The 19,227-nt window shown below is 44.8% G+C and overlaps 1 protein-coding gene across 1 annotated transcript in view; it reads left to right on the top strand.

The window, feature by feature from the left end:
• Nucleotides 1–19,227, top strand: part of KIAA1549 (KIAA1549 ortholog) — a 145,324-nt gene that overhangs the window by 47,925 nt on the left and 78,172 nt on the right. Inside the window, exons 3-5 of the mRNA XM_072775756.1 lie at nucleotides 10,451–13,135; nucleotides 17,699–17,787; nucleotides 18,801–18,978. Coding sequence (XP_072631857.1) covers nucleotides 10,451–13,135; nucleotides 17,699–17,787; nucleotides 18,801–18,978 — 2,952 coding nt within the window. The remainder of the gene's footprint in view (nucleotides 1–10,450; nucleotides 13,136–17,698; nucleotides 17,788–18,800; nucleotides 18,979–19,227) is intronic.

Genomic DNA, 19,227 nt, shown 5'->3' with positions numbered 1-19,227 from the left:
CCTTCGATGGCTTCCCTTTGCATTTATGGAATCGTTATCCTCAACATCATGGCTTCCAAGCCTTGCATGTTCTGATCCCCTACCTCCCTCTAACTCCATCTTGGGGCACTCTTCTCTTCCCCTCCCCTCCCCTCCCCTCCCCTCCCCTCCCCTCCTCGTTCTGCAGCGGGTCCTGCATTATCCGTTCTTCCTCCTTCTATCCCACCCCACTGGACCTTGTACAGATTCCACATCCTCTGCCCAGATGCTACTGTGCAATATGCTGGCCTGCAAAGTCTTGTCTTCTATCCATGATGAGATGAGGAACTTAGACTAGAGCACGAGTTGACCCCTTGTGGAGCATGCTTTCTGGTTCAGTTGACGTATTTTTGTACTGCGACCTACTCTCTGAAGAAGCAGTGCATTGAGTTACATGCTGACTCAGGCACCTTTTCTTACCACAGGCCAGTAATGAAAAGTGCAACCGCTTTGAGTAACACCAGTCTGGGATACTCTTGTCCATGTTCATACTACATATATGCACATGTACACACATGTACGTGCACAGCCTTTACACTTCCAGGCACACATGGCTTTAAATGAGAAAGGCAAAACCTTAAAACTTGTAGAATACAAGAACATTGTGATGCGTTTTGATGTAAGGCAGGATTTCTTAAACCTTCTGTCTTAAGACCAATGCCCATGAACCTCAGATCAATAACAAAAGATTGATGAATTTGGCCATATTAAAATTGAGACCTATTGTTCATCAAAAGGCCACAAAAAGAGAATCAGACAACAAGCCACAAAACTGGGAGAAGTTATAACTGACATAGGATTAGTATCCAGAATATATCAAAAATGCCTTTAAATCATAAAGGAAAAGCCATAGCAAAATGGCAGTAGAATTGAAAAAATACCAGAAGAGGCAACATGAATGGCTAACAAATACAGAAAAGGTGCTCAGTCTATTATAATCGGGTATATGCAAATTAAAACCTTAAACTATAAGGCTTCACACTAGCCAGATTAGTAAAAATGTGAATGTCTAGGAATCTAAGTATTGGTGAGAATTTGCAATGATCAAAAGTGGGAGTATAAATTGGTTTATTTACTTTGAAAGATTACTTGACATCATTTATTAAAGTTTCAGGTGAACATCTCCTTTGACACAGAAGTTTTGTTTTTTTTTTTAAAGATTTTATTTATTTATTTGAGAGAGAGAGAATGAGTAGGGGGAGGGGCAGAGGGAGAGAAAGAAGGAGAAGCAGACTCTGCTGAGCAGGGAGCCTGATGCGGGGCTTGATCCCAGGACGCCGAGATCATGACCTGAGCCGAAGTCAGACACTTAACCAACTGAGCTACCGAAGTGCCCCATGACCTAGCAGTTCTGTTCTCATGCATGGACACCTGCACAAACATTCTTTTTTTTTTTTTTCCCCCACAAACGTTAACAAACATTCTTTTTTTTTTTTAAATTTTTTTTTTTAATTTATTTATGATAGTCACAGAGAGAGAGAGAGAGAGGCAGAGACACAGGCAGAGGGAGAAGCAGGCTCCATGCACCAGGAGCCCGACGTGGGATTCGATCCCGGGTCTCCAGGATCGCGCCCTGGGCCAAAGGCAGGCGCCAAACCGCTGCGCCACCCAGGGATCCCTGTTAACAAACATTCTTAAAACAAAGGTGTGCACACACAAACAATACACATATGTCATATATGTACATACACATACTCAAATGAACATCTGTATTTTATATATACATTTGTATACCAAAAGATGAGTAAGAAAGTTCTTTTTTTAAAAAAAATTTATTGGGATCCCTGGGTGGCGCAGCGGTTTGGTGCCTGCCTTTGGCCCAGGGCGCGATCCTGGAGACCCGGGATCGAGTCCCACATCGGGCTCCCGGTGCATGGAGCCTGCTTCTCCCTCTACCTGTGTCTCTGACTCTCTCTCTCTCTCTCTCTGTAGGACTATCATAAATAAAAAAAAAAAAAATTAAAAAAAATTTTTATTTATTCATGAGAGACACACAGAGAGAGTCAGAGACATAGGCAGAGAGAGAAGCAGGCTCCCTGCAGGGAGCCCAATACAGGACTTGATCTCAGGACCCTGTGATCTCGACCTGAGCAGAAGGCAGACACTCAATCACTGAGCCACCCAAGTGTCCCTGAGTAAGAAGTTCTTATCAGAAATGTTTGGGGTGCCTGGGGGACTCAGTTAAGCATCTGACTCTTGATCTCAGCTCATGTCTTGATCTCAGGGTCGTGAGCTCAAGCTCATGTTGAGCTCCATACACTGGGTATGCAGCCTATTTTAAAAAAAAGAAAAAAGAACAATGTTTGTAATAACAAAATTGACAGTAGTCCAACTGTTCATCAACAATAGATAAATTTTAGTATATTCATACAATGGAATTCATGAAAGGAAAGTAATAATTACATGCAAAAAATACACTTGGATGAATTTAAAATATAGGGAGTGAAAAATAACTTGCAGCAGAATACATGAAATATAATTCCATTTTGATGAATTTTGAAAACACACCAAGCTGGAGGATATGTGCTCTTTAGCAATACACACATGTGGTAAGACTAGAAAGAAAATCAAGACTGTGAGAAAGGTGTAGTTCAAGAGTGATTCTCTCAGTGGAAGGGAAGGGAAGGGAGTGGGAGGGGTCCCAAGGGGATGCCAGGGGAAACTGAGTTATGGGAACTCAGGTGTTCTTTGTATTATTGTCTATATACCCAGCAAATATGTTTTTATAAATAGTATTTCTTATGTACTTGATATATTTTTATAAATAGTATTTCTTATGTACTTGATAATTTGATAACAAAACCAGTGCCAATTGGAGGATAGAATAATCTGATAGAAGGTCTTAGTATACAGTTGGGTTTGGAAAAAGTAAGGGTAGAAAGATACTGTTTTCTAAACCAGGGAGAAAAATGGGAAGGGGGGAAGATGATTTTTTTAAAAGATTTATTTATTTGAGAGAAAGAGAGCATGTGCATATGCGTGGGAGAGGCAGGGGGAGAAGGAGAGGGAATCTTAAGCAGACTTCACTGTGAGTATGGAGGCTGATGTGGGCTTGATCCCACAACCCTGAGATCATGATCTGAACTGAAACCAAGAGTTAGTTGTTTGACAGACTGCATCACCCAGGTGCCCTGAGTTTTTAAAAAAGATTTATTTATCAAAGAGAGAGAGAGAGAGAGAGAGAGAGAAGGGGGGAGGAGCAGAGGGAGAGGAAGAGAATCCCAAGCATACTCACCTCCACCCCCAACAAGTGCCGAGCCTGATACAGGGCTTGATCCCCTGACCCTGAGATCATGACTTGAGCCAAAATCAAGAGTTGAAGGCCCAGCCAACTGAGCCACCTAGGCAGTGGCAGCAAAATCTTCTTTAGGATAATCTGTGAACTATAAGAACAATAGAAGTTGTTAAAGTTGACCGAATTGAGTAGTGGTTTAACTATCAGCTTTTTTTTTTCCTAAACTCTTAGAAACTCTAGGGGGCTCTTGTTTGGTAGTAGACTTAATATCCATGAGTTGAGATGATTTATGATGTTTTGGAAATTCCACAATTTAACAAACAAGCAAAAGTAGTGGTTGTATCTGGATTAAAGCTCTTTAGAGGTTTTCACCACTGGGTTTCACAAGTCAGCCCTCCTGGGTTTTGCTATCACCCAGGCCTACACTTCTGAGCTCTCCCCAGGTGGATGATGGTGCTTCACATCTCCGAAGGCAGCCCTCTGCGTGGGCTTCAGTAGCACAAAATAATAGTGTATGCTTTCAGCTCGTTTACAATGTGATAACTTTGCATGCCTTCCAATGTAATTTCTTCATTAGCAATTGTAATTAAATGGACTGATTTGACTAAATGTGCTGTGGTGTTGTGAGGAGTATTTATGAACCTGCCTTTCTAAGGCTGCCTAGGACCCGGGTGCTACTTTAAGCAAGTCAGCTTAGACTCCTTTGAGGCTCCTTTGCCACGTATTGGGATTGGCTAAGGTCTTAAAGGATCCTTTCAGGTTGAAAAGTCCATGATTCCATGATCAACTACTGTATTGGGGGATGATTCCCAGATAGAACAATATGACTAAAAAGAAAAAATAACCAAAAAAAACATCATGCGTGTGTAAGACCAGTAATTCCTAGAGACAGGCATCTCCCTCTTAGATTTCTTTTTTTTTTTTTTTTTTTAATTTTATTTATTCATGAGAGACACAGAGAGAGAGGGGCAGGGACACAGGCAGAGGGAGAAGCAGGCTCCATGCAGGGAGCCCAACGTGGGACTTGATCCTGGGTCTCCAGAATCACACCCTGGGCTGCAGGCAGCGCTAAACTGCTGGGCCACCGGGGCTGCTCCTCCCTCATGGATTTCTAAAAAGTTCTTAAAAAGCTTTCTAATACATATTTTTAAAAGATTTGCTTTTTCAAAGAGAAGTTTTAGGTTCACTGAACAGCAAAATTGGGCAGAAGGTATAATTTCCTTTATGTCTTCTACCTCCACGTAGCCTTCCCGTCATCAACATCCCCCACTGAGTGACATGTTCGTTACAAAGCATAAATCTACATTGACAGATCATTTGTCACTCAAAGTCCATAGTTTACCTTGGGGTTCATGTTTGCTGTTATGCATTCTGCGGGTTTGTCTTGTGAATTTTTAAGCACCGTGAATCCGCACAGCAGTAGGACAGTAGCTACTCTCTTGCGTACAGCATGGCAAGATCCTAGCCCGGGTCGAGGTCCAAGGTAGGTGCCCAATGAGTGTGTGTTGTGTAGTCTCCATGGGAGAAAGTGCCCCAACACTGGCTGTTCAGTGTGGTTGCAGACCTGGCATCACCTGAGAGCGACAAGCTCAGCACCCACGCCAGCCCTGCTGGGCAGTGCCTCCCGCATCATTCGCGAGCATGAAGTCTGAGGAGCACTGGTATCTCCCCAGCCCTCTTCCTTTCTCTCTATCGTCACAGAGACAGCCTTTCACTCTGATGAGCTAACACTTTAGAACTTGAAAATTGATCTCCAGGGCTTGAAATTGGAGTCTATGAAGTCTTTTCTGCTGGGAGAGCCTCACTTGGGTTTTCTAACCTCTTCCTGAATTAACTACAGAAGTAATTCCCATGACTTCTCAGCTGCTGTCTTTTCAGAGCTGGTTTCTCCCTCCTGGGGCTTGGCCAAAAAGAAAGAAAGAAAAAAAAAAAAAAACCCATATCGCAGCTTGGTGTACCTCACATTTCTTAGTGGGAAGTGTTTGTTGTTCTTTTTTCACTAGCTGAAGAGTTTTTCATCTCTTTGACCACTTTGCCGTCCTTGTTCCCTGTCCTTTGTAAACAGAGTTGATTGAATTCTAACTTGCATCAGATAGTTGGGCTCATACATTAGCCAAAAATGTTGCTTTTCTTTGCTGTTTTATCTCTTGCAGTCTTCCAGTGATTTTCAAATATGTTTCTGATTCATTTTAAAAGAGATCTTACTCTGTTCAGATCTTATATTTCAAAATAAATTATATCATGGCGGATTATTTATTTTTTTAAAGGTTTGTTTGTTTATTTATTTATTTGAGAGAGAGAGAGAGCACACAGAGGGAGAGGAAGAGGGAGAAACAGGCTCCCCATCGAGCAGGAAACCCAACTCGGGGCTTGATCCCAGGACCCTGACATCGTGACCCGAGCTGAAGGCAGATGCTTCACCAACTGAGCCACCTAGGCGCCCACACAGCAGTTTTAAAGCTCACATAAAATGATTTCTCCTTAAAAAAAAAAAAGATTTCTCCTTAGAAAAACTTTAAAGTCTGTTATGTTCTATAGATGCACAGAATGTTGATTTTATCAATCTTATTACTATAAATATATTTATAACTATTTACCCTTTACTGTGGAAAAGAACAGCTGCAAATGACTTTACCACGGTTGTGAGAAGCATTGGATTACTTTTTTGCCCATGCTTGGAATGTGATAAATAGTAAAAGTGCATAGACAAGACATCCTAGAGAGAGGTTGTAAGGAAGACAACCGATGCCTAATAATGTTGAAATCTCTACGAAATACTTTCCTTCTTTTATTGGTTATTCATTTCTCAGAGTCACATTACATAAAATCGAATGTGACCCTTTTAAGTAAGCTGCTTATATATGGTGTGAGTTTATGACTTTCAGATGCTAATGGAACCAGTTAGAAATCTTTTATCTAAATAAATACATGACTAAGTATTGTTTATTAATTTTAGGTGTACACACAAAATCTGTTAACAGAATTTTATCTTAATTTTGATTGCTGTTTCTGCTAATGAGTCACGAATACCTCTGAATGCCCTCTTTCAGCTTCTGTGTGATCATAGTAAGCTATTTTAATTCTGTAGTATATTTTTTAACCTCACAAATTACGTAGTAGTAGTATTGTTCATTTATACCACCAGTATTTGTTTAGATTTAGCCATATCTTTATCATTTATTTATCTTCTGTCCTTTCTTCTTCTCAGATCTTCCTTCTGGGATAATTACCTTTCCTCTTGAAATATATCCTTGTTTAGAGAGGCTCCTCTACTGAAGCCCTTTAGTTGGTATAACCACTTTTTGTTTACCAGAAAATGCCCCTATTTTAACAAATAGTGAGTATTGTTAATATTTCAAATCCAAGATGTCAGATATTTTTTTTTAGCACTTTGAAGATTTTATTTCATTGTCACTTGGCTACTAGTTCTGTGAGGTAGTTATCTGATAGTATAATTGCCAGTTCTTTCCTCTGACTCATTTACAGTTTCTCTCCATCTTTGGTGTTCTGTGGTATCATCATGTGCGTAGATAAGGGTATGTATGTATGTATTTATTTATATTTTAGGGGTGGGGCAGAGGGAGAGACAGAATTCCAAGAAGGCTCCACATCACCGTGGAGCCTGATGTGGGGCTCAATCTCGTAACCCTGAGATCATGACCTGAGCTGAAATCAAGAGTCAGACACTTAACTGAGCCACCCAGGCACCTCTGGATATGAGTTTTTTAAAAATTCACCTGGTTTGGGATTTCTTCATCTTCCTAAATTGAAGGATTCATGTCTCTTATTGATTTTGGACAATTTATAGCACCGTTTCTTTGAATATTGTCTCTACTCAGCTCTATTATTTCTTTTAAAAACTTGGATCAAATATATGTTGGACTGTTTCATTCTGTCTTCCATACTTTTATGTTTTTATTCATGAGAAACACAGAAAGAGAGAGGCAGAGGGAAAAGCAGGCTCCATGCAGGGAGCCGGATGTGGGACTTGACCCCAGAACTCCAGGATCACACCCTAAGCTGAAGGCAGATGCTCAATCACTGAGCCACCCAGGCGTTCCCCATACTTTTTTTTTTTTTTTTTTTTAGGTAGGCTCTGTGCCTAGTGTAGACCCGATGGGGGCTTGAACTCAGCATCCTGAGATCAAGACTTGAGCTGAGATCAAGGGTCAGATGCTTTAACTGACTGAGCCATTGAGGCATCCTATATTTTTCATATTTCTTAACTTCTCTCTTTTCTTAACTTCTCTTTTTAATGTTTCTCATCTTTTTGTTTCTCTGTATTCTATTCTGTGTAATTTTCAGATCTGTCTTCCAGTTCACTAAATCTCTCTTTAGTTATGTCTAAATTGCTATTTATTATTATGTATTGCATATTGAGTTTCAAAATTTTAACTATTATGTATTTTTTAAAAGTTTGCAAATTTACTTAAGTAATCTCTACACCCAGCGTGAGATTCAAACTCTCAACTGTGAGATCAAGAGTTGTATGCTCCTCTGACTGAGCCAGCTAGGTGCCCCTTTATTTTTTCATTTTGTTTTTTTTGTCTTTTTTTTAGATTTTATTTATTTATTTGAGAGAGAGCGAGCATGAGAAACAGCAAGCATGAGTGGGGGAGCAGAGGGAGAGAGAGAAGCAGGCTCCCCGCTGAGCAGGGAGCCTGACACAGGGCTCAATTCTGGGACCCTGAGATGAAGGCAGATACAACTGAGCCACTCAGGCACTCTTGTTTTTTCATTTCTAAATATTATTTTAATTCTTTTTCACATCTTTTTGGCTATTTTTATATAGTCTTCTGCTTTTTACTCATGTTTTCAGTCTCCTCTTTGTTCAGTGGACTAAACACACTTTTAAAAATGTAGTTCACCATGGAAGACTCCTAACTCTGGGAAACGAACTAGGGGTGGGGGAAGGGGAGAGGAGGGTGGGGGGTGGGGATGACTGCATGGCGGGCACTGAGGTGGGCACTTGATGGGATGAGCACTAGGTGTTATTCTGAATTTTGGCAAATTGAACACCAATAAAAAATAAATTTATTATTAAAAATAAAAAATAAAAATGTAGTTCACATTACAATATCTAAAGTCTTCACAAGTCTAATACTATTTGTATGGGTTTCTCTGGACTTTTTTCATAGTACCTTACTTCCTTACATGTTTTGTAATTTTAAATTTTGCACTCATATTTATTGGAGCTTTGGCTGCAGGACTACCTTGATACCTGTTTTTCTGGTGTGTTCTGGAGATGATTTAACTTCTGATAGGCATTGGAGCCTGGTCCACTTTATTTTTAATTTTTTTAATTTTTATTTTTTCCTGGTCCACTTTCAATGATGATTCTAAACGTACAGTTTTTAGGACCACACAAATAGCATAGATTCCAAAGTTGGGAATGCTTTTTATAAAGTATCTGCACAGAGTCAAAGTTGAGACATACACTTTTTCTTACTATTCTGAGATGTGGATATTTTTCTTCCTGATTAACTCTTTCCCTGAGAGTACAGCCCATCTCAGGTCTCCATTTTTTGAAGATGGTCTTCTGTTGGGTTCTTCACCTGTTCAGATATAGCACTCATCCGTTATTCCCCTGTGGCCTGATCATTGGGCTATCTGGTCTAGTGTCTTTTTATCCAATGACTGTAGTGCTTCCTAATCCATCTTCTGCTTTGCTCCTGTGTTCAACACATGTCCCTTTTTGTCTTGGAGGCTCATCTAGTCATGTAAAAGATGTTTTTAAACATTCATTAAGGATAATTAAGCGTTGCAATGTGGGAAGACTTCTAGATTTCTAGTTTGTCCTATTGCCAGGAATAGAACAGAGATAGTTTACTTTAAAAAAATTAGAAGACTGAATTCAAGATGATCTCTATACTGTCTCACACACTCGTGTTCTTACAGACTGTTTGGATAAGCAAGAGAAGGAGGGTATTATTATGGGTCCTGATAGTTGCTCGGTCCCCAGCCTGTGCTGCAGTGGACAGTACCCTTTGCTCTGGGTTTTCATTAGTGGTTTGGGCCATTACATATCCTGCCTCTCTACATTGTATTTGAGTTACAGATGGGGACATCTCAACTACTTCTTTGATAATGACGGCTGTCACAAAGATAAAAAATATGAAAGTTTTGACAGGGTGTTAGGATGCTTTTGGCACATATCAGAACTTGGTCCTCAGACACCATTCATTCCTTTATTTATTCATTCATTTAACAGATAATTTTTGAGCCCTCACTATGTGTCATTTGCTGGTCTAGGCACCAGGAAAGCAAATCAACAGTCCTTGTCTTCAAGAGGGTCATAATGTGATGAGCAGACAGTTAATTTCAATGAGACATGATAAGGGATATGACAGGTCGAAGCCTTGGAGAGGCACTAACTCAACTTTAGAGTACTGAGGAGGAAGGTGGTTTGTATGTGGCATCTGCAGGACCAGTAGGGGTGATCCAGGTGGAGGGCCAGGGAAGGGCATCCCAGGCAGAGGGAAAAAAATGTGCAGCATCACTAAGCCAGAGGAAATTTGGATTTGGAACCTGCAGGTAGCTCCTTTGGCCAGAGTGAAGTCAGAAAGGTATGAGAGTGGAGCAGGGAAGAGCGAGAGCTGAGCCTCGAGGCAGTCTGGGGCCTCAGTGTGGGCAGTCCGAAACTAGGATCTTTTGAACTCTTACCTGGGTAGTGAATGATGCTGTCAAATTTGTCATGTACATTTCTCTTGCGAGTCAGCTCTTGTGGAAGAGAAAGAATGTGGGAATCACATTGGGAATCAAGGCAGGCTTATGCTGACATTCCAGCTCCACTTCTGTCTGGGTGATCATGTAATTGATGTAGTTTCTTTTTTCTGAACTCTCTCTCTTGTGTGATAAATGAGACAGAATGGACTAGACAACCTTCTAAGAACCTCCCCCATTCCTGGTATTCTGTGGTGTCGTTTGAAAGTAGGAGAAAAAAATGTCAACGTCTGCTTACACAGAAGCTTGAATAAAGGTGATGCTCACGGTTATGAGTATTTGCAGATATTATCCTGACAGTCATTCTGACAATTTCTGGCTCCCAATTAGCTGTTTAACTTCTAACTGTGAGTTGCGCATATTCACAGTGAGTAGATATTTGTTGAAGGAGTCCGTTTTTATATCTGAAGTGAAGTGTTGGTTGTATGACTTTTGATTGCCTTGCAGGTAACCCAGCTTTTATTTCCCTTGTAGATGAGCTCTTTCTGGAACAGCAAAACCTCTCTTTATCCTCCGTGGAGCTCATGATGAAGAAAAGCACCGTGCACAGCACTGCACACGTGGCCTTAACAGAAACTGCCCCAGGGTCCCAGCAAAGCAGTTCTCTCCACGCCATATCATCTCCATCCGCCACTATTTTTGATACAATCTTTTTTAACCAAGGAGCCCTGACCCAGAGTATAGCCGATCACAGCATCTTTGTGGCAAATTATGTGTCGGTAACGAGCCACGCGGTGGTCAGAGATGACGACGAAATGGATAACTTTTTGCCAGAAACGCCCTGGACCACTTCCCGCGTGGTGTCTCCGATTGGGGATCTCCCAGGCAGCCCGCTACTGCTGACCCCGTCTCCCCCCATTTCTTCTTTACAAGACAAACAGGTGACATCGGCCTGGCCAAACACGATGCAACGACCAGCCACGTCCACCGACGATGCCACCGGTCATTTCAGTGCTTTCTGGTCAGCGCTTCCCGCATCCGAGGGCCTACTTCCGACCCCCAGTAGGAATTTGGTGCTGTATCCTCCTGACCCTTACGGGCGCTCGGCAAGCAGGACTTTGCCAGGGACCGCGGTGTGGGGAGCAGAGGAGGTAGAGAGCCTTCTTTCTAGCTCGCTGGCTGCAGGGCCTCTGCTCTTGGGCGGCGGCACCCAGCAACCTTTTCCGCCCTGGGAGGAGGCCTCCCTGCCTCCGGAGGACGGCCTGGGCCCAGGCCTGGACAGATACCCCGATGCGGCCGCCGCTCTGAGTCTCGGTCTCCAAGAGGCCGGCCTTCCGGGAGCAGCCCCTGCTGCGGCTGTGGCACCGACGGCGCCGGCTTCCAGAAGCAGCAGCAGCAGCAGCAGCAGCAGCACAAGCTCGCCTTCCCTCTCCTCTGCTGTCGCCTTCTTGGCCCCTTCGCCGCCGCTGGCTGAGGTATCTCGTGGCCCCCATCCGGCCGGCAGCTCCCGAGAGTCGTCAGAGCTGTCAGAGCTGCCCGGCCCGTCCCTGCTGCTCTCCCGAGTCCTGGCCACCCAGGCCCCGAGCCCCGTGGCGTCGCTCGGGCCGCACTCGTGGCGCGCCTGCTGCCCTGTGGCGTCGCCCGGGCCCAGGCCGGCGGCCAGCCTGCCGGACGGGGAGGCCGCGGGGTCGGGGGACGGCGCCGAGCCCCTGACGTTGAGCCCGCCAGGAGCCAGCGGCCCCCCTCCCGCGGGCAGCGGAGCGGCGGGCTTCTCGGAGCTCGAAGAAGAGCCCCAGGACTTTAACACCCTCTTCCCCTCGCGGCCCGTCGTCCCGCTGTCCTCTCCCTCCGGGGGCGCCTCAGGACCGGTCCCGGCAGCTTCTGCTGAGGAGGGCCTGAGGAGCGTCGGGACCACACGGCCGTGTCCTTCCGGTGGCCACCTCGCCACGCCAGCGTCCCCCACTCCCGCTCCCTTGGGCTCCTCCTCTGTCCCCGACACCGACACCGCTGTCACAGCGTCGGGGGTGACAGCCGCGGTTCCCTGGGCCACCAGCCGTGCACTCCCCGCCTCCTCCCTCCCGGGCGCCGCAGGACAGGCCACACGGTCGCCCGCCCGCAGAGGCCCCCGTCCTCCCCCGTCTGAGGCTCCGGGGCCCTCAGTAGAGCCTTCACTCGTCCCTGAGCGGGAACCCGGTGGCTCTCCGGGCCCCGATGCGGCCCAGGGTTTGGATTCGGGGGCCAGTTTTTCCTCAACTCCGCCCCTGGAGTTCAGCAGCTTTGTGGCCGCCTCTTCAGAAGTCCCCGCCTCTCCGCCCTGGGGGACACCGAGCCCTGTGGCAGCCTTGGTTTCTGGGGCCTTCTCTACCTTGGTTGAGGCCGCTGCGCAGGCCGTCCCTCACTCCACAGACCCCGAGTCTTCCCCGCTCTGGCCCAGTGCAGACCTTCCGCCGAGTACATTCCCTTCCGTCCCCAGCTCCTCTGAGGCGACACTCCCCTCAGGCTTCCCTTCCGATTCTCTCCTGTTCTCCCAGGCGTCAGCAGTTTCGCTGGCAGGTCCCGAAGCTCATTTTACCTCAGCCCTCACTGAAACTACCTCCTATTCTGGGTTGTCACCCGTTGCGCGTGACTCTGGGGTCGCCACCCTGGTGCCCTCCAGGGCGGAGCCCGCCCTTGACCTTCTGACTCGTGGGACTCCCTCACCGTCCCCTTTGACCGCTTTCCCTACGACACCCGTTTTAGCGGAGTCTCCTCTCTTTCCAACTCCGACGCCGTCCAGCGACGAGGTCAGTGCTACAGATGGTCACACGTCCGTCTTACCCTCTTTCTCCAAAGCCATTCCTAGCACCGCACCACTGGTCACCGAGGTGTACCCGTTGTCCGCCTCCTCCCTTGTTCCTGAGGCGATCCCCTCCCCTCTTCCTACGGAGCCCATGTTTGTGGGCTCATCGTTCACACCCACAGATTCACCGGTGAACACCCCCACTGAACCGAGCACAGCCAACACCACTGCTGCCCCCGATCCTGCTGCTGGCAGCACCCCGAGCAGCACAGCTTCGAGTCACAACTCCCAGGAGAGCAGTTCGGCACGACCGCCCCCGTCCCTGTATCCTGTGCCCACCTCCACTTCTGAAGCAACAGTGGATGCTCCAGCCCTGGTCCCCACCAAGCCGCCATATGTGTGTGATATTACAGTTCCCGATGCCTATTTGATCACAACTGGTAAGGTCCTGCTTCAAGCCACCTCTCGGTTGGGGTGATCTTTCTAAGGTGTTTGTGTGAAATGCTTCCGTGATATACAGCATTGTGGGAAAGCGTATGGCCTTGGGCCCCGGCGAGCCCCTGGGTGGTGACCCTCACTCCTTCGCCTTTCTCCTGTGAGCTCTCTGGACACCTCTCAGCTTCCTCAACTCTCGAACAAGGAGGATCGTGGCACCTGCTTGGTTGGGTGATTGTAAAGATTCAAATGCGTGACTGCACGTCAAGTACTTACTCCAGTGCCTGGCACGTAGGAAGCACCCACAAAGTGCTACATATTAGTAGTAGCAATAAGAGAAATAAAAGGTTTAAGTGGAGCCTTAGAAACGTTTGCTGGGATCTTTGTCTTTGGAAATGCTAATCCAGTGGATGCGTAGTCGGCATCGTTAAAACGAAAACCTCTGTGATTAGTTCAGGCAGTTAGTTAGTTGGGCAAACATGTAAGGGCACCTGCTACAACTTCATGCCCATATATTATTCTTTTTCCTTGAAAGGAGGGAGCACTTGACTACTCCGTGTTCCTGTAAATGTCACTTGGATCCTGAGAATCCAAGAAAGAAACAGGGCCTGCTAACTGTTCTCTGGTCCCAGTCACAAACTTTGATCTCTGCCCCAGTCCACAGCCTGAGTGACGGGCTGACAAGCAGCAGCTTCCCTTGTACCTGCCCAGCTGCTTTCGTCACTCAAATTGGAGCACACTTGACGGCATGTCGGTACATGGCTGGTGACTGTCGCCTGCTTGGTCAGGCTCTCCCAACTTGTTCTTTATCAGGAATGACAGGCTGCGTGTTAAGCTCTATGACCTGTTACTGTATTCTTGAATACAGTATCATACTGGATGTGCAGCCTGCCTCTGTGTGTTGATTTTGGTGGGAATGGAGGATAGAAATGAAGAAGGGGGAAGGAAGATGGTAAGAGAAGCAGAGGAGGAACGGAGTAGAGTGGACAAGGAGAGAGGAGAACAGAGAAAGGTGAGATGAGGAAGGAGGAGGTCATGGCTGTGAGGTGGGCCATACGTCCTCTGCTCATCATGGAGATGCCACTACCCTCTGGGGCTGTGGGGTGCAGCTGAATCTTTGCTCTCCTAACTCCCTCCCTCCCCCAAATAATGAACCATTTATTAATTCGACAAATGATTTTTTTAAAGATTTATGTATTTATGTATGTACTTATTTATTTATGATAGAGAGAGAGAGAGGCAGAGACACAGGCAGAGGGAGAAGCAGGCTCCATGCCGGGAGCCCGATGCAGGACTCGATCCCGGGACTCCAGGATCGCGCCCTGGGCCAAAGGCAGGCGTCAAACCGCTGAGCCACCCAGGGATCCCCTGACAAAAGATTGTTGAGCACTGAGTATGTGCGGGTGCCTTTAGAAGGTTTAAGGGTCACCCACATGAATGATGTGGTTCTGACCTTCAAGGAGCTTAGATTCTAGTAGCGTGGACACAAGCCATGTTCTCTTGGTAGCTGTGGTGAAAATGGTTGAAGTAGAGTTCTAGAAGAGTGACTTTTTGGATGATGAGGGATGGGTTTGGAAGAATGTGAATTAGAGGGACACACTCAAGAGGGCTGTCGTCTGGAGATGGAGGGAAGTGTGTTGTCCTGGTGGAAGGTGTGAGCACAGGTGGAGATATCAGACAGCCCAACGCTGTTCAGCTTGGCTGAGAATTAGACTGTGTTTTGGGAGGAGGGGGTAATTATGCTAGGAGGTGAAGTTGGGAGAAGTGGTGAACTTTCATCTGAGGGGTACCAGTAGTCCAGAGGAGAGAGAAGAGTTTATTGCTTATAGAATACTTTTCTTCCTTTCTGCAAAATGATTGCACAGTAACTACAAAATGGTCAGTTACAAAAAGCTTATTTTTTTATTTTTTTTTAATTTTTGATAGAGAGAGAGAGAGAGAGAGAGAGAGGGAGACAGAGACACAGGCAGAGGGAGAAGCAGAGCAGGCTCCATGCACCGGGAGCCCGATGTGGGATTTGATCCCGGGTCTCCAGGATCGCGCCCTGGGCCAAAGGCAGGCGCCAAACCGCTGCGCCACCCAGGGATCCCTACAAGAAGCTTATTAAAAGAACTACTGAAAGCTCCTTTGTTTCTTGGATTCCATGACATTTATGATACTTATTTTTTTTTAAGATTTTATTTATTTATTCATGAGACACACAGAGAGAGAGGCAGAGACACAGGCAAAGGGAGAAGCAGGTCCCATGACACCGGCAGAGGAAGAAGCAGGCTCCATGCAGGGATCCCGATGTGGGACTCCATCCCGGGTCTCCAGGATCACGCCCTCGGCTGAAGGCAGCGCTAAACCACTGAGCCACCTGGGCTGCCCACATTTATGATACTTAAAAGCATAATGTGTCTTTTCAAGTTTTTCTACACATAATTAGAAACCATTTTAGAAGTACCTCTAAGAATATCAGGTATGTATAGCATGGATTAACTGTCATATAGGATATGCATTTAAGGAATTTGGTGTCCTTCGTTTAGGGATCCATCTTAAATAGCTTTTGGGGTAAAATTTACCCACTGAAAATGTATACTGCAACGGTTTTAGTAAACATATGGAGTTTTACATAGGTATCCCTACTGTTATATTGTATTTTTAAGTGGAGAGGAATGCTGTCGTTTGGGCTCAGTGGTATCTTTGAGCATAGAAAGGATCACTTCATTCATAAGAATCTTTGTTTAGTTTTGGCCATGGTTTCTTTTTAGTAATTACTTATGAGAGAGAGAGAGAGTGAGAGATAGATAGGAGGGGGGTTGGGGTGATTACTTGTACCCTGAAAGGGTTTTTTTTTTTATGGAGCTCTGTCATAAAAGTAAGAGCCCTCTGTTGATCCCTGGGGACTCTTGGGAGAGCCCTTCACTGTGTGTATCCTCTCAGGGATGAGGCTGGGCTTCCCAGCCAGGACCTGCCTGATCCTGGCCTCTTCAGTGGGGCTCTTTTGCCTTTCTTGGCCCAAACTAGATATTTGAAGAAACTGAGATATTTGTTGCTGATGATCCTTTTTCCCCAAAGACTCTTGTGCTCATATCCTGACATTATAGTTTAGGTCTTACTCAGATTAAATAGAGAAGGTGGAGGTTTTCATGGTGGGCTATGCAGACGATTCAGAATAATACTTGGATGGTTCTTTCTTTAGATGGGGCTACTTAGGACAACGTGGGCTTCCTTCTTTCCTCTTTTGAGTTTTTCTGTCTCTGAATTTCCACTCTGTCTTTACATTTCCCAAGTTTAGCTTTTGAGATTTTTCTTCCCTAATTTTTCCCTACCTTCCTCTCTTCCCTTCCGTCTTTTCCTCTCCCTCCCTCTATTCCTATGTCCCTCTGTCCTCCCTCCCTCCCTTCCTCCTTTTTTCTTCTTTTCCTTCTCACTCATTTTTGTCTTTCCCTTTACTTTCATTTTTTTAAAGGATTTTATTTATTTATTCATGAGAGACAGAGAGAGAGAGAGAGAGAGAGAGAGAGACAGGCAGAGACACAGGCAGAAGGAGAAGCAGGCTCCAGGCAGAGAGCCTGACGTGGGACTCCAGGGTCTCCAGGATCATGCCCTGGGCTGAAGGAGGCACTAAACTGCTGAGCCACCCCGGCTGCCCTTTGTCTTTCCCTTTAAAACTCATGTTGTAGTCTAGTCCTCCTGGAGCCCATGTAGGCCAGGCCAAGTTGGCCATTGGTGTGACTCAGCTGGGCAGTCTGGGTTTGTTCTAATGGTGAAATGAAGAAGCCCTTCCCCACATTTAGTGACTATCAAGGTCACTAATCAGTAGAGAAAACAATTGACTGTAACTTAAACGTTTGTTTTCTAAAAGATTGAAAGATACAAGTAATTCTGTCTCCAGTTTTAAAAATTAAGAAGAGGAAGAGGAAAACTGGATAGTAATTTCAAATGTATTTAGATTCTGCACAATGAGAAGTTAATGGAAGAGGAAAGAAAAAATAATAGGGAAAAGAAAGGGGAGCAGGACATGTTTACTAAACACTGGGGAAGAGGTTCTCTTATTATAGATTTTAAAATAGAATTTCTTAGATGTGGAAGGAGAGTTAAATATAGCTGGACTTTGTTATAAGAAAGATTTTATTTCCTACATAAAATTTTAATACATGAGGATTGTGAAAATCTTTTCTGCCCCATTATTAGTGGTGCATACCCTTCACTTACTACATTGAAAAGTTCGGGTAGGAGACCACATTCTAGAGGGGAAGATGTCTTCTAGTTTTGTTGAGCAACATCTTGAGGCGTTTTGAAATATTACTGCTGAGAGTTTTAAAACTTTGTGTTTTACTGTTAGAGGCATAGCCAAGAGAAAACCTAGTAATGTCAACAACAGCAGGTTGTTGTTGTTCCTCTGTTGTTGCTGTTGTTCCTCTGCCTTTTCATAGTCTGGGCCTTATTTTGAAAAGTGATTTGGGGAGCTGCTGTCACAGTGTGGCATAACACAGGCTCTCTGCTTTGGGGACCAGAAATGGGATGCCCATGTTCTTCATAATGAAACTAAATTGCATTTGATGGTTGGCTTTGGTTTGTAGTTCTGGCCAGAAGAGCTGTGCAGGAGTACATAATTACATCCATCAAAGAGGTGTTGAGGATTCACTTCAACCGTGCGGTAGAGCTCAAGGTGGGTCCCTGTGGCGTGGGAGCTTGGGTTGAAGGCATATCATGGTTCTAGAATGCTCTCTTTCCTCTCCTCCCTCCTCCTCTCAATGAACATGTGCTCATTCTTGGCTGGCCACTTAAACATCACTTTGTCAGGGAAGCCCTGATCCCACATGAGGCCGGGTTTAGTCCACTGGAGGAATGTGTTGGCAGATTTGGAACAAAAAGACTCTGAGACCGGAGTTGGGGATTATGGCGTGATTTTAAAGTGAGCACGTATGCATATTTCTGTATACTCAGTGAGCTAGAGAGAAATTTCCATACGTTTTACCGTGGACCCTGTCTGTGCTAATATCTCCTCTCCTCTGATGAGGACAGAAAGCCATGCTCTAGACCTGCACCATCCAGAACAGAGCCACGAGCCCCTTATAGCTACTGAGCATGTGAAACAGGGTTTGTCTGAATTGAGATGTGCTGTAAGTGCAAAATTTACACAGGATTTCAAAGACAGTGAAAAAAAGAATGTAAACTATCTCGCTAATAATTTTTTACATTGACCAAACGTTGAAATATTTCAGAAGTATTGGGTTAAGTGAAATTAATTTCACCTGTTTCTTTTCATGCTTTTTAATTTGGCTACTAGAAATTTTAAAATTGTCTGTGCGGCTCATGAATTTCCTTTGGGCAGCTCTGCTCAGTGGACTAAATGCTCCTTTTTATGTGGATTAAATACAACAACTTTGAATTCTACGTAACTCCCCATTCGGTTCATATTATTGGCTGTTCTTCTTTCTCGCTGCCTTTGCTCCTACAGTTTTATTCTGTTTTTGAGAAGGTTGGTGGATCTGTAAGAGGCATAGCTAAAATAAGATTTTGATTATCTGTGCAGCCCTCCCCCTTCATTTAAAGCTACCTGTTTATTTTTCACCTTACTTGCTGTGTTGCTTTTCTACTTTGTACAACTTCCTTTCATTTTGAGTTCTAGTCCTCTGAAGTAAGGTAATTACCGTCTTTTGTATTTTTAAATTTTCATAGGTTTATGAACTGTTCGCTGACTTCACGTTCCTGGTAACATCTGGGCCTTTCGTTTACACGGCAATATCAGTCATAAATGTACTTATAAATAGTAAGCTTGTACGTGACCAAACTCCATTAATCCTGGCTGTGAAACCTTCCTTCCTTGTGCCAGAGTCCAGGTTCCAAGTTCATACGGGTGAGAAAACTGAGCATAGTTGTTTTGATTGATTTGTAAATAAAATTTCATTTTATTCTTTATGTTGTTAAAAGAATTGCGGGAGGGTTTTTAAAAATTTATTTAAAATTTAAAAAAAAACCCAAACTTGTATAATTACAGAAAATTTCCAGCATATACAAAAGTGCACAGAGTAGTTGAATGAGCCCCCACATACTCATCGTATGGCTTCAACGATTTTCACCTCCTAGTCTAACTTGGGGCACCTGC

Source organism: Canis lupus, chromosome 15 (assembly GCF_048164855.1).
Source record: "Canis lupus baileyi chromosome 15, mCanLup2.hap1, whole genome shotgun sequence".
Classification (NCBI taxonomy): domain Eukaryota; kingdom Metazoa; phylum Chordata; class Mammalia; order Carnivora; family Canidae; genus Canis; species Canis lupus.
The sequence above is the reverse complement of the archived record's forward strand: the minus strand, read 5'-3'. Positions and strand labels throughout refer to the sequence as shown.